This window comes from Anser cygnoides, chromosome 31 (genome assembly GCF_040182565.1).
Source record: "Anser cygnoides isolate HZ-2024a breed goose chromosome 31, Taihu_goose_T2T_genome, whole genome shotgun sequence".
In the NCBI taxonomy this organism is placed as follows: Eukaryota; Metazoa; Chordata; class Aves; order Anseriformes; family Anatidae; genus Anser; species Anser cygnoides.
Window position 1 is genome coordinate 3,304,899 of NC_089903.1, and position 13,102 is coordinate 3,318,000.

General features: G+C 67.8%; 1 protein-coding gene across 2 annotated transcripts in view; it reads left to right on the forward strand.

The window, feature by feature from the left end:
• Positions 1–13,102, forward strand: part of CHD3 (chromodomain helicase DNA binding protein 3) — a 47,014-nt gene that overhangs the window by 6,178 nt on the left and 27,734 nt on the right. Inside the window, exons 3-15 of one of the 2 annotated variants that reach the window (XM_066985099.1) lie at positions 723–841; positions 968–1,141; positions 2,677–2,801; positions 3,649–3,887; positions 4,663–4,793; positions 5,470–5,605; positions 5,747–5,809; positions 6,812–6,990; positions 8,334–8,567; positions 9,007–9,204; positions 9,800–10,014; positions 11,990–12,121; positions 12,407–12,506. In XM_066985099.1, the coding sequence (XP_066841200.1) occupies positions 723–841; positions 968–1,141; positions 2,677–2,801; positions 3,649–3,887; positions 4,663–4,793; positions 5,470–5,605; positions 5,747–5,809; positions 6,812–6,990; positions 8,334–8,567; positions 9,007–9,204; positions 9,800–10,014; positions 11,990–12,121; positions 12,407–12,506 (2,045 nt within the window). The remainder of the gene's footprint in view (positions 1–722; positions 842–967; positions 1,142–2,676; positions 2,802–3,648; positions 3,888–4,662; positions 4,794–5,469; positions 5,606–5,746; positions 5,810–6,811; positions 6,991–8,333; positions 8,568–9,006; positions 9,205–9,799; positions 10,015–11,989; positions 12,122–12,406; positions 12,507–13,102) is intronic. The other variant, XM_066985100.1, reaches the window with a different exon arrangement.

Here is a 13,102-nt window from a genome sequence, read left to right on the forward strand (position 1 = left end):
TGAGGTGGTTGGTTTTGGGTTAAGAACCGGCATAAAAAGGAAAAGTGGCGCAGCCGAGCCATGCTGCATGGGTGTACAGCCCATTTTTCACCCAAAAAAGGGACAAAGTGGGGAAAAAAAAAGCACCGAAGCTCATTCCTGATGGTGGGTGCTGGCGCATCCCCATCCGTGGGGCTTTTTGGGGTGCACTGGGGGCAACTGGAGGCACCTTAGGGTGCTGTGGGGCCCTGTGGGGTGCTTTGGGGGCTGGTGAGGGCACCTCGGGGTGCTTTTGGGCCCCTCAGGGTGCTGTGGGTGCAACTGATGGCACCTTGGGGTGCTCTGGGGCACCTTGGGGTACCGTGGGGGCAATTCAAGGCACCTTGGGATGCTTTGGGACTTCCCAAGGACCCCTCGGGATGCTCTGGGGCACCTTGGGGTGCTGTGGCGCAATTTAAGGCCCCTCAGGGTGCTTTGGGGGCAATTCAAGGCACCTTGGGGTGCTTTCGGGGCACCTTTGGGTGCTATGGTGGCTTTTTAAGGCCCCTTGGGGTGCTGTGTGACTTCCCAAGGACCCCTTGGGGTTCTTTGGAACCCCTCAGGGTGCTTTGGGGCCCCTCGGGATGCTTTGGGGGCCCTTGGGGTGCTTCAGGTCCCCATAGGGTGCTCTGGGGGCCCCTCGGGGTGCTGCAGGGGCACCTTTGGGTGCCGTCCCCGCCCCTCAGGCAGCCGTGTCCCCGCAGACGGAGACGAGGAGCTGCTGCGGGGCCTCGAGGGGGCCCTGGGGGTGAAGAAGAAGAAGCGGGGCCCCCGCAAGCAGAAGGAGAACAAACCCGGGAAGCCGCGGAAACGGAAAAAATTGGTGAGGCCCGGGCTTTTGGGGGGGGTCCCGGCGTTTTTGGGGGGGGTCCTGGGATTTGGGGGGTTGTTCTGGGATTTGGGGGGGGTCTGGGCGTGACCGGCTCTCGGGGGGGGTCTCGGGGCGCAGGTGAGCGAGGATGAGTTCGAGTCGGAGCGCGACGAGTACCGGGAGAAGTCAGAGAGCGGCGGCAGCGACTACGGCGGCGTGGCCAAGAAGAAGCGGCGGAAGCACCGCGAGAAGAAGGAGAAGAAGACGAAGCGGCGGAAAAAGATGGACGAGGAGGGGGGGCAGAAGGTGAAGGTATGGCCGGGGGGGGGGGCGCGCTGGGGGCCCTGGGGTGCCCCCCAACCCCTTTGGATCCCGTTGGGGTCCCGGTGACCGTTTTGGGGCCCATGGGGTCCCTGCACCCACTGTGGATCCTGTTGGGCCATGGCTTTCCCCCCAACCATTTGGATCCCATTGGGGTCCCCATGACCATTTTGGGGCCCTTGGGGGTCCTGGTGCCCATTTTGGGACCCATGGGGTCCCCCCCAACCCCTTTGGATCCCATTGGGGTCCCGCTGACCATTCTGGGAGCCTATGGGGTCCCTGCACCCATGGTGGATCCCGTTGGGGTCCCCTTGGGCCATGGGTTTCCCCCCACCCGTTTGGATCCCGTTGGGGTCCCGGTGCCCGTTTTGGGGCTCATGGGGGTCCTGGTGCCCATTTTGAGACCCGTCGGGTTCCCCCACCTGTTTGGATTCCATTGGGGTCCTGCTGACCATTTCGGAGTCCATGGGGTCCCTGCACCCATGGTGGATCCCGTTGGGGTCCTGTTGGGCCATGGGTTTCCCCCAGCCCTTTGGATCCTGTTGGGGTCCCACGGACCGTTTTGGGGCCCATGGGGGTCCTGGTGCCCATTTTGGGACCCATCAGGTCCCCCCCAACCTGTTTGGATCCCATTGGGGTCCCGGTGACTATCTTGGGGCCCATGGGTTTCCCCCCACCCATTTGGAACCCATTGGGCTCTCACTGACCATTTTAGGGCCTGTAGGGGTCCTGGTGCCCATGTTGGGGTCCATGGGTCCCTGCACCCATGGTGGATCCCATTGGGGTCCCGGTGACCATTTCATGGCCCATGGGGTCCCCGCACCCATTTGGATCCTGTTGGGGTCCCAAAGACCATTTTGGAGCCCATGGCGTCCTCCCCACCCACTGGGGAACCCACTGGGGTCCTGGGGACCCTTTTGGGACCCATGGGTTTCCCCTCACCCATTTTGGGGCCCATGGGGGTCCTGGTACCCATTTCGGGGCCCTTGGGGGTCCTGGTGACCATTTTGGGGCCCACAGGGTCCCTGCACCCATGGTGGATCCAACTGGGGTCTTGGTGACCGTTTTGGGACCCATGGGTTTCCCCCCACCCATTTGGATCCCGTTGGGTTCCCAATGACCATTTTGGGGCCCATGGGGGTCCCAGCGCCCATTTTGGGGCCCATCGGGGTTCCTGCACCCATGGTGGATCCTGTTGGGTTCCCAGCACCCATGGTGGGTCTCATGGGGTTTCTGGTGCCCCTTTCAGACCCCATGGGGTCCCCCCACCCATGTGGATCCCGTTGGGGTCCCGCTGCCCCTTTCAGACCCCACGGGGTCCCCCACCCTCATTACACCCCATGGGGTCCCGCTGCCCCTGCCCTTCCTGTCCCCACCCCCTGTCCTTGTCCCCGTGCCCGTTTCTGACTCGCTCCCCTTCTCTCGCTCTCGCTCTGTTTGTGCCACCCCCTGTCCCCGTCCCTGTCCCCTTCCCCGTCCCCATCCCCGTCCCCGTCCCGTCCCCGTCCCTTCCCCGCCGGGCGCAGCCGGTGGAGCAGAAGTCGTCGGCGCAGCTGCTGGGCGCCTGGGGGCTGGAGGACGTGGACCACATCTTCACCGAGGAGGACTACCACACGCTCACCAACTACAAGGCCTTCAGCCAGTTCATGAGGTGGGTGCTGGGGGGGCGCCTCGGGGTGCTGGGGGGCGCAGGGGAGGGCTCCTCGGGGGGTTTTGGGGCACCTCGGGGTGCTGCAGGGGGACCTCAGGGGGGTTTGGGGGCAATTGAAGGCACCTCGGGGTGCTGTCGGGCCACCTTGGGGTGCTTTGAGGGTCATTGAAGGCACCTTGGGGTGCTGCTGGGCCACCTTGGGGTGCTTTGGGGGCTGTTGAAGGCATCTTAGGGTGCTGCTGGGATGCCTTGAGGTGCTGGGGGGGCACCTTGGGGTGCTTTGGGGGCAATTGAAGGCACCTCAGGGTGTTTTGGGGCACCTTGAGGTGCTGGGGGCACTTTAGGGTGTTTTAGGGGCAATTGAAGGCACCTTGGGGTGCTGTTGGGCCACCTTGGGGTGCTCTGGGGGCTGTTGAAGGCACCTTGAGGGGCTTTGGGGCACCTTGGGGTACTTTGGGAGCTCCCACGGGCCCTTTGGGGTGCTTTGGGGGCAGTTGAAGTTACCTGGGGTGTTTTGGGGCACCTCGGGGTGGTGTAGGGGCAGTTGAAGGCTTCATGGGGTGCTGCTGGGGCACCTTGGGGTGCTTTGGGGGCCGTTGAAGGCACCTCAGGGTGTTTTGGGGCACCTCGGGGTGCTGTGGGGCTTCTTGAGGACCCCTTGGGGTGTTTTGGGGCGATTTGGGATGCTTTGGGTGCCGCCGCGGTCCCCTTGGGGAGCCGTCGAGCCCTGCGGGGCGCTGCGGGGCCATCCGGGTGCACCCCGGGGTGCTCTTTTGGGGGGGGGGGGAGGGGTTCTCCACTGGCAGCCCCCGGTGGGGTTCCCAGCCCCGCTGCCGCTCGCTCGCAGGCCCCTGATTGCCAAGAAGAACCCCAAAATCCCCATGTCCAAGATGATGACCATCCTGGGGGCCAAGTGGAGGGAGTTCAGCGCCAACAACCCCTTCAAGGGCTCCGCCGCCGCTGTGGCCGCCGCCGCCGCCGCCGCCGCCGCCGCCGTGGCCGAGCAGGTGTCGGCCGCCGTCGCCGCCGTGGCCCCCGAGGCGCCGCTGCCGCCCCTGCGCAAGGCCAAGACCAAGGAGGGGAAAGGTGAGCGGCACCCCCGGGGACCCTCGGCGCTGGGGACAAGGTGTCGGGACCCTCGGGGACCCTTCGTGTTGGGGACAAGGTGCTGGGACCCTTGGGTTCCCTTCTTCTTGGGGACAAGGCGCCAGGACCCTTGGGGACCCTCCGTGTTGGGGACAAGGTGCTGGGACCCCCAGGGACCCTCCCTACTGGGGACGAGGTGTCAGGACCCCAGGGTCACCTCCCATTTGGGGACAAGGTGAAGGGACCACAGGGTCCCCTCCCTTTTGGGGACAAGGTGCTGGGACCCTTGGGGACCCTCCATGCTGGGGACAAGGTGAAGGGACCACAGGGTCACCTCCCTGTTGGGGACAAGGTGTCAGGACCCTCGGGGACCCTTCGTGTTGGGGACGAGGTGCTAGGACCCCTGGGGACCCTCTGCGCTGGGGACAAGGTGCTGGGACCCATTGGTCCCCTACATGTTGGGGACAAGGTGCCGGGACCCCTGGGTCAGCTCCCAGTTGGGGACAAAGATGCCAGGATCCCCAGGGTCCCCTCTGTGTTGGGGACAAGGTGAAGGGACCCCTGGGTCACCTCCATGCTGGGGACAAGGTGCCGGGATCCCCGGGGACCCTCCACGTTGGGGACAAGGCGCCAGGACCCCTGGGTCCCCCTCCCCGTTGGGGACAATGTTCCAAGACCCCAAGGTCCCCTCCCAGCTGGGGACAAGGCTCCAGGTCCACCACCCCCCCCCCCGTTGGGGACCCGAGCCCTCGGGGACAGCCGCGTCCCCCGGCAGGGCCCGGGCACAAGAAGCGCAGCAAGAGCCCGCGGGTGCCGGAGCTGAAGCGGAAGCTGAAGGGCAAGAAGATGGCGCCGCTCAAGATCAAGCTGGGCGTCATCGGCGGCAAGCGCAAGAAGAGCAGCTCGGTACGGCCGCCGCGTGGCCCTGCTGTCCCCTGCTGTCCCCAGGTGGCGGCACCCGGCCCCGTGGGTGGCACCCAGAGGTGTCCCCCAGCCCCTCCTCACCTTCTGGTGTCACCCAGAGGTATCCCCACATCCCCTCCTCACCTTCTGGTGTCACCCAGAGGTGACCCCACATCTCCTCCTCAACCTCTTGGTATCGCCCAAAGGTGTCCCCGCGTCTCCTCCTCACCTTCTGGTGTCACCCGGAGGTGTCCTCATGTCCCCTCCTCACCTTCTGGTGTCCCCACGTGGTGGCACCTAACCCCTTGGGTGTCACCCAGAGGTGTCCCCACGTCCCCTCCTTGCTCTTGGGTGGCACCCAGAAGTGTCCCTGAGCCCCTCCTCATGCTCTTGGTGTCCCCAGGTGGTGGCACCCAGCCCCACGTCTCCTCCTCACCTTCTGGTGTCACCCAGAGGTGTCCTCATGTCCCCTCCTCACCCTCTGGTGTCCCCACGTGGTGGCACCCAGTCCCTCAGGTGTCACCCAGAGGTGTCCCCCACCCCCTGCCATCCCCCCGCGGTGTCCCCCAGCCCCATCTCCCCTCACTACCCGCCTCAGCCCCGTGTCCCCCCATGCCCCCCAGTGCCCCCCAGTGTCCCCCAGTGTCCCCAGCGTCCCCCTGTCCCCGTCCCGTTGCAGAGCGAGGACGCGGGGGAGGCGGAGGAGGAGTCGGACGCCGAGAGCTCGAGCGTGCACAGCGCCTCGGCGCGCTCCGACCCCGCCGCCCGCATCAAGAAGCTCAAGCGGGGCCGCCCCGGCCGCAAGAAGAAGAAGGGTGAGTGGCCTTTGTCCCCGAGCGCCACCGCCCCCCCCCCCAGCCCCGTCCCCTTGTCCCCCCCTTTTGCCCTCCCCCCCTCCCCGTGTCCCCTCCCCACACCGGGGCCGCGGGTGACGCCGCCGCCGTCTCTCCTTGCAGCCCCCTGCACCGTCCTCAACAGGGAGCGCGGCCCCGCGGGGACGGGCGCTGTGCCCGCACACGGTGAGAGCCCCCTCAGCTGTCCCCAGGTTGTCCCCAGGTTGTCCCCCGAGGCCAAGGGGTCACCCCGGAGCACGGGGCGCCCCTCCCCACCTCTCCTGGGTTTGGGGCTGGGGGTCCCCCGGGGGTGTCGCTGTCCCTGGGTGCCCCTCTCCACCATCTGGCCGGCCGGGGGCTCTCCCTCATCCGTGTCCCCGTGTCCCCATCGTCCCCGTGTCCTGACGTCCGATTGTCCCCAGGTGTCCCCAGCATCTGTCCCCGTTGTCCCCATCCCCACTGCCCCTGCCCCCTGCTGTCCCCCTGCCCCCATCCCCACTGCCCCTCGTGTCCTGATGTCCCCATCCCCCTTGTCCCCACTGTCCCCGTGTCCCTCTGTCCTTGTCCCCCCCATCTCTCCCTGGTGTCCCTGTGTCCCCCTGGAGGCGTCCTGGTGTCCCCCTGTCCCTTGTGTCCCAAAATCTGACCTTACCCCTGGATGCTCCTGTCCCCAGGTGTCCCCCAGTGCCCGTGGTGGCCCCACTGACCCCTGTCCCCGTCCCCATCTCCATCCTGTCCCTGTCCCGATCCTGTTCCTGTCCCCATCCTCTCCCCATCCCTGTCCCCATTCCCTGTCCCCGTCCTTGTCCCCATCCCAGTCCCAACCCTGTCCCCACCCTGTCCTTGTCCCCATCCCCATCCTGTCCCTGTCCCCATCCTCTCCCCATCCCTGTCCCCATCCCTGTCCCCTGTCCCCATCCCCATCCCGCCCCCATCCCAACCCCATTCCCCATCCCCAGTGCTCCCACTGCCCCGTCCCCCCGCTGTCCCCAGTGTCCCCATCCCGATGTCCCCACATCCCCATCCCCATCCCCACACCCCCATCCCTGATGTCCCCATCCCGATGTCCCCATCCCGATGTCCCCATCCCCCTGCCCCCATCCCGCCCCCCCCAATCCCCGCTGTCCCCACGTCCCCCCCCCCGTCCCCGAGGGCGCGCGGTGGCAGCGGGCGGTGCTGTCCCCGCAGGCCCGGGGCCGGAGGAGGACGGGGACGGCTACGAGACGGACCACCAGGACTACTGCGAGGTGTGCCAGCAGGGGGGGGAGATCATCCTGTGCGACACCTGCCCCCGCGCCTACCACCTCGTCTGCCTCGACCCCGAGCTCGACCGCGCGCCCGAGGGGCGCTGGAGCTGCCCCCACTGCGTGAGCGGCCACGGCAGGGGGACGGGGGGCACGGGGGGGGGGGGGCCTGTGAGGGGTTGGGGGTGGTCTGGGGGCATCCAGGGGGGCCCTGAGGGAGTTTGAGGGTCCCTGGGGGTGGTTTAGGGGTCCCTGGGGGGGTCTCTGTGTTGGTTTGGGGGCTCTGGGGCTGGTCTGGGGGCATCCAGGGGGGCCTTGAGGGAGTTTGGGGGTCCCCTGGGGGGTTCTGTGTTGGGTTGGGGGTGGTTTGGGGGGGTCCCTGAGGCAGTTTGGGGGTCTCTGGAGGAGTTTCAGGGGCCCTGGGGGAGTCTCTGAGGCAGTTTGGGGGTCCCTGGGAGGGTCTCTGTGTTGGGTTGGGGGTGTCCAGGGGGTCCCTGAGGGAGTTTGAGGGTCCCTGGGGGTGGTTTAGGGGTCCCTGAGGGAGTTTGGAGGGTCCTGGGGGTGGTTTAAGGGTCTCTGAGGGAGTCTGGGGAGCCCTGGGGGTGGTTTAGGGGTCCCTGAGGGAGTCTGGGGGGCCCTGGGGGTGGTTTAAGGGTCTCTGAGGGAGTTTGGGGGGTCCTGGGGGTGGTTTAGGGGTCCCTGAGGGAGTCTGGGGGGCCCTGGGGGTGGTTTAGGGGTCCCTGGGGGTCTCTGTGTTGGGTTGGGGGCGCCTGGGAGTGGTCTGGGGGCATCCGGGGGAGGGGCTGAAGGAGTTTGGGAGGCCCTGGGAGGGTTTCTGTGTTGGGTTGGGGGTGTTCAGGGGGTCCCTGAGGGAGTTTGAGGGTCCCTGGGGGTGGTTTAGGGGTCCCTGGAGGGGTCTCTGTGTTGGGTTGGGGGCGCCTGGCAATGGTCTGGGGTTCCCTGAGGGAATTTGGGGGGCCCTCGGGGGGTCTCTGAGGCAGTTCGGGGGTCCCTGGGGGGGCCTCTGCTTTGGGCTGGTGGCTGTGGGGGTGTCCAGGGGGTCCCTGGGGGAGTTTGGGGGGCCCTGGGGGGTCTCTGCATTGGGTTGGGGGTGTTGGGGGTCTCTGGGGGTGTCCAGGTGACCCTTGGGGGCGTTTGGGGATACTTGGGGGGGTCCCATGGGAAGTTTGAGGATCCCTGGGGGGGGGTCTCTGCATCATCCGATGGGGACTGAGAGACCCTGGGGGGGCTCAGGGGTCCCTGGGGCGGGGAGGTCCCTTGGGGGGGTCACCGAGGGTCCCTGGGGGGTCCCTGGGGGAGCTCAGAGGGGCCGGGGGGGGTCCCCTGGAGGTCGGGTGCCCCTCAGGACGTCCCCAGCGGGCTCGGGGTCTCCGGGAGCGGTCTGGGGGCTGCGGGGGGCGAGGGGGGGGGGGTGTTTCCCTGACGCCCCCCTCGGCGCCCCCCAGGAGAAGGAGGGGGTGCAGTGGGAGGCGAAGGAGGAGGAGGAGGAGTACGAGGAGGAGCTGGAGGAGGAAGGCGAGAAGGAGGAGGAGGACGACCACATGGAGTACTGCCGCGTCTGCAAGGACGGCGGCGAGCTGCTGTGCTGCGACGCCTGCATCTCCTCCTACCACATCCACTGCCTCAACCCCCCCCTGCCCGAGGTCCCCAACGGCGAGTGGCTCTGCCCCCGCTGCACGGTACGGGGGGGGCACGGGGGGGGCAGGGGGACGGGACGGGGACGGGATGGGGACAGGATGGGATGGGATGGGATGGGATGGGGATGGGGCAGGATGGGGATGGGATGGGGACAGGGACATGGATGGGACAAGGATGGGGACAGGGACAGGGAGGGGATGGGACAAGGATGGGGACAGGGACAGGGAGGGGATGGGACAAGGACAGGACAGGATGGGGATGGGGACAGGGACCCGATGGGGACAGGCGAGGGACAGACATGGCGATGGTTTGGGGTTGGGGACAGGGCCAGGGACCTGCTGGGGACAGGATGGGGACAGGGACCGGGACAGGATGGGGACGGGGACCTGGTGGGGACAGGGACGGGGCTGGAGCCAGGATGGGGACGCAGTGGGGACAGGGGGTGACGTCCCCTGCGCCCCAACGCCGCTGTCCCCGCAGTGCCCCGTGCTGAAGGGGCGGGTGCAGAAGATCCTGTACTGGCGGTGGGGGGAGCCGCCCCCCCCCGTGGCCGTGCCCCCCCCCGAGGGGCCCCCCGAGGGCCCCCCCAAGGTGCTGCAGGGCCGCTCCGAGCGCGAGTTCTTCGTCAAGTGGGTCGGGCTGTCCTACTGGCACTGCTCCTGGATCAAGGAGCTGCAGGTACCGGGCGCGGGGTGTCCCGGGGGACGTGGGGACACCCCCGGGGGGGTGCCTGGGGGACATGGGGACACCCCCCAAGTGACCTGGGGGACATGGGGACACCCCCGGGGGGGGCCTGGGGGACATGGGGACACCCCTGGGAGTGGCTGAGGGGGACAAGGACACCCCCTGAGTGGCCTGGGGGGGCACGGTGACACTCCTGGGGGTGGCCTGGGGGGACAGGGACACCCCCCACGTGGTCTGGGGGACACCCCTGGGAGTGGCGGAGGGGGACAGGGACACCCCCTGAGTGGCCTGGGGCACATGGGGACACCCCTGGGGGTGTCCTGGGGGACACGGGGACACCCCTGTGCCCACCGTAGGGGATAAGGACCACCCCTGTGCCCACCCTGGGGGGCGACACGGGACAGGGCCCTCCCCGGGGACACACTGGGACCGAGGACACCCCCAGCACCCACCCCGTAAACCCCTCGGGAGCGATCAGGGACGCCCAGAGGGGCCACCCACCTTGCGGGGTGCCACCGGCGTGCCCCGGGGGGTGTCCCCCCGCGCCCCCAAAACTAACCGGGGGGTGTCCCCGTGTCCCCCCCCCCAGCTGGAGATCTTCCACCTGGTGATGTACCGCAACTACCAGCGCAAGAACGACATGGACGAGCCGCCCCCCCTGGACTACGGCTCCGGGGACGACGACGCCAAGAGCGACAAGCGGGGCCGCAGCCAGGACCCGCTCTACGGCGGCATGGAGGAGCGCTTCTACCGCTACGGCATCAAGCCCGAGTGGATGACGGTGCACCGCATCATCAACCACAGGTGGGGGGGTCTCGGGGGGGGGGGGGTTGGGGGGGAGTTTGGGGGGTTTTAGGGGGGTTTAGGGGGGTTTAGGGGGTTTTAGGGGGGTTGGGGGCTATAGCGGGGTTGGGGATAAGGGGACACTTTGGGGACTGGTGGATGCTGATGGAGGTTTGGGGGATAACTTCAGGGGCTGCTGGGCAGCCCTAGTGCCTGGGGGTGATTCCCAGCACCCTTGGGTGCCCTCCTACACCCGTGGGTGCTCCCACCCCAAATTGGAGGCTTGGGGTGACATCAGGGGATACGGGGGATTTGGGGACACATCTGGAGGCTTTGGGGACAAGGGGAAACTTCAGGGCCTACTGGACACCCTTGGTGCCTGGGGGTGACCCCCAGCACCCGTGGGGGCTCCCCTGCATCTATTGGTGCTCCCACCCCAAAAGGGGGGCCTGGGGACACTGCTGGAGGCTTTGGGGACAAGGGGGAACTTTGGGGGCTGCTGGATGTTGATGGAGGTTTTGGGGATAACGGGGAAGTTTGGGGGTTGCTGGGCACCTTTAGTGCCTGGCGGTGATCCCCAGCACCCATGGGTGCCCCCCTAAACCCGCAGGTGCCCCCCTACGCCTGTGGGTGCTCCCACCCCAAAAGGGGGGCTTGGGGTGACATCGGCATGGGGCTTCTGGGGTTTGGGGACGCTGCTGGTGCCTTTGGGGACAATGGGCAACTTCGGGGGCTCCTGGACACCCTCAGCACCCATGGGTGACCCCCAGCACCTGGGGGTGCCCCCTCCCCAAATCCGAACAGGGTTTGGGGACACCCCTGGGGACACCCCTGGGGACACCTCTGGCACCCTTGGGTGCCCCCCAGCTGTCCCTGGGCAGCCCCAAAATCCTGAGTGTCCCCGTCCCCGGTGTCCCGGACCCCAGTTCCCCTCTGGGTGTCCCCTCTGGGTGCCCCCCCATGTCCCCATGTCCCCTCGGGGTGTCCCCGTGTCCCCCCTGGGTGTCCCAGCCCGCTGGCCGCGTGTCCTCAGGTGACCCCGTGTCCCCAGATGCCCTCTGCTGCCTGCCTGTGGCCTTGTCCCCGTGGCCTTGTCCCCGTGTGACCCCTCTGTCACCGCCTGTCCCCGGGCGACCCCGGCGCTGGGTGTCACCCGGCTGTCACCCGGCGTGTCCCCGCTGGCAGCGGTGGCAGCAGGTGACCCCTGGTGGCCCTGCGGCGCCCGCCACCTGTCCCCGGGGCCTGGCTGACGCCCGCGTCACAGTGGCACGGGGGGATCCCCGCTGTCCCCCGTGGGTGCCCAGGCCCCCGTGGGTGCCTCGTGTCCCCCGTGGGTGCCCACTGTCCCCATGGGTGCCTGCTGTCACTTGTGGTGCGTCATTCTCCCCATGGGTGCCCCATTGTCCCTGTAGGTGCTTGCTGTCACCCATGGGTGCTCATTGTCCCCTTGGGTACCTGCTGTCACCTGTGGTACCTTCTTGTCCCCATGGCTGCCCCATTGTCCCCACAGGTGCTTTGTTGTCCCTATGGGTGCCCCATTGTCCCCGTGGGTACCCCATTGTCCTTATGGTTGCCTACTGTCACCCATGGGTGCTCATTGTCCCCTTGGGTACCTGCTGTCACCTGCAGTACCTTCTTGTCACCGTGGCTGCCCTGTTGTCCCCACAGTTGTCCCATTGTCCCCACAGGTGCCTTATTGTCCCTGTAGGTGCCCGTTGTCCCCGTGGGTGCTCGCTGTCACCCCCAGGTGCTCACCATCCCCGTGGCTACCTGCTGCCACCTGTGCTGTCCCCATGGGTGCCCGTTGTCCCCAAGGGTCCCTCCTGTCACCCCTGGTGCCTGACACCACCCTGGTGCCCGATCCGCCCCCCTGGGTGCCCGCTGTCCCCTGGGTGCCCGGGGTCCCCCGGGTGCTCGCTGTCCCCCATGGGAGCCCAGTGCCCCCCCCGGGTGCCCGGTGTCCCCCGGGTGCCCGTGGTGACGGCGTGCCGCGCAGCGTGGACCGGAAGGGGCAGTACCACTACCTGGTGAAGTGGCGCGACCTGCCCTACGACCAGGCCACCTGGGAGGAGGACGAGATGCCCATCCCCGACTACGACCTCCACAAGCTGGCCTACTGGAAGCACCGGTGAGCCTGGGGACACCGGGGGGGGGGGGCACACCGGGAGGGGGGGACACCGGGATGGGGGGACACCGAGGAGGTGGGGGGGGACACCAGGGGACGTGCCACAGGGGGACACACGGCAGGGGGACGCGACACGGCGTCGGGAACGGGGGACGCGGGCGAGCCCCTGGGGGGACCAGAGCCACCGGGCCACGGTGTCACCGTGTCCCCCCCCCTCTGACATGTCCCCTGTTGTCCCCCCCCTTTTGTTCCCCCCCCTCCCCACTGTCCCCTCCCCGATGTCCCCAGGGAGGTGTTCATGGGGGAGGACCCGGCGCAGCCCCGGCGCTACAAGAAGAAGAAGAAGGAGACGCCGGGGGAGGGCCCCCCCGACTCCCCCACCAACGACGTGAGTGTGGGGCACCTCGTGTCCCCCCCGTTGTCACCTGCGTGTCCCCCCCGTTGTCACCTGCACGTGTGCCCCCCCAGTCATCTGCATGTCCCCCCCGTTGTCACCTGGATGTCCCCTGTCACCTAGGTCCCCCCCGGGTTGCCTGGGTCCCCCCACTCCCTTGGGTTCCTTCCCTGTCCCCCGTGTCCCCCTCCAAGTCCCCTGTGTCCCCCCCATGTCCCCCAAAGTCCCCCGTGTGTCCCCCCAAGTGTTTTGTGCCCCCCATGTCCCCCAAAGTCCCCTGTGTCCCCTCCAACCCCATGTCCCCCCAGCTCCCACTCCCCACACCCCCTTCCACCCCCTCCCCAGTGGTGGTGTCCCCCCATGGTGACGTCCCCACAGTGACATGCCACCAGGGTGACGTGTCCCCAAGGTGAGGTGCCCCACTGTGATGTGCCCCATGGGGACATGTCCCCCACATTGAGGTATCCCTGCGGTGGCACCTCCCCATGTTGAGGTGCCCCACAGTGACACGTCCCCACGTGGAGGTGCCCCACATTGACCTGTCCCCACGTTGACCCATCCCCACGTCAACATGCACCACATTGACGTGT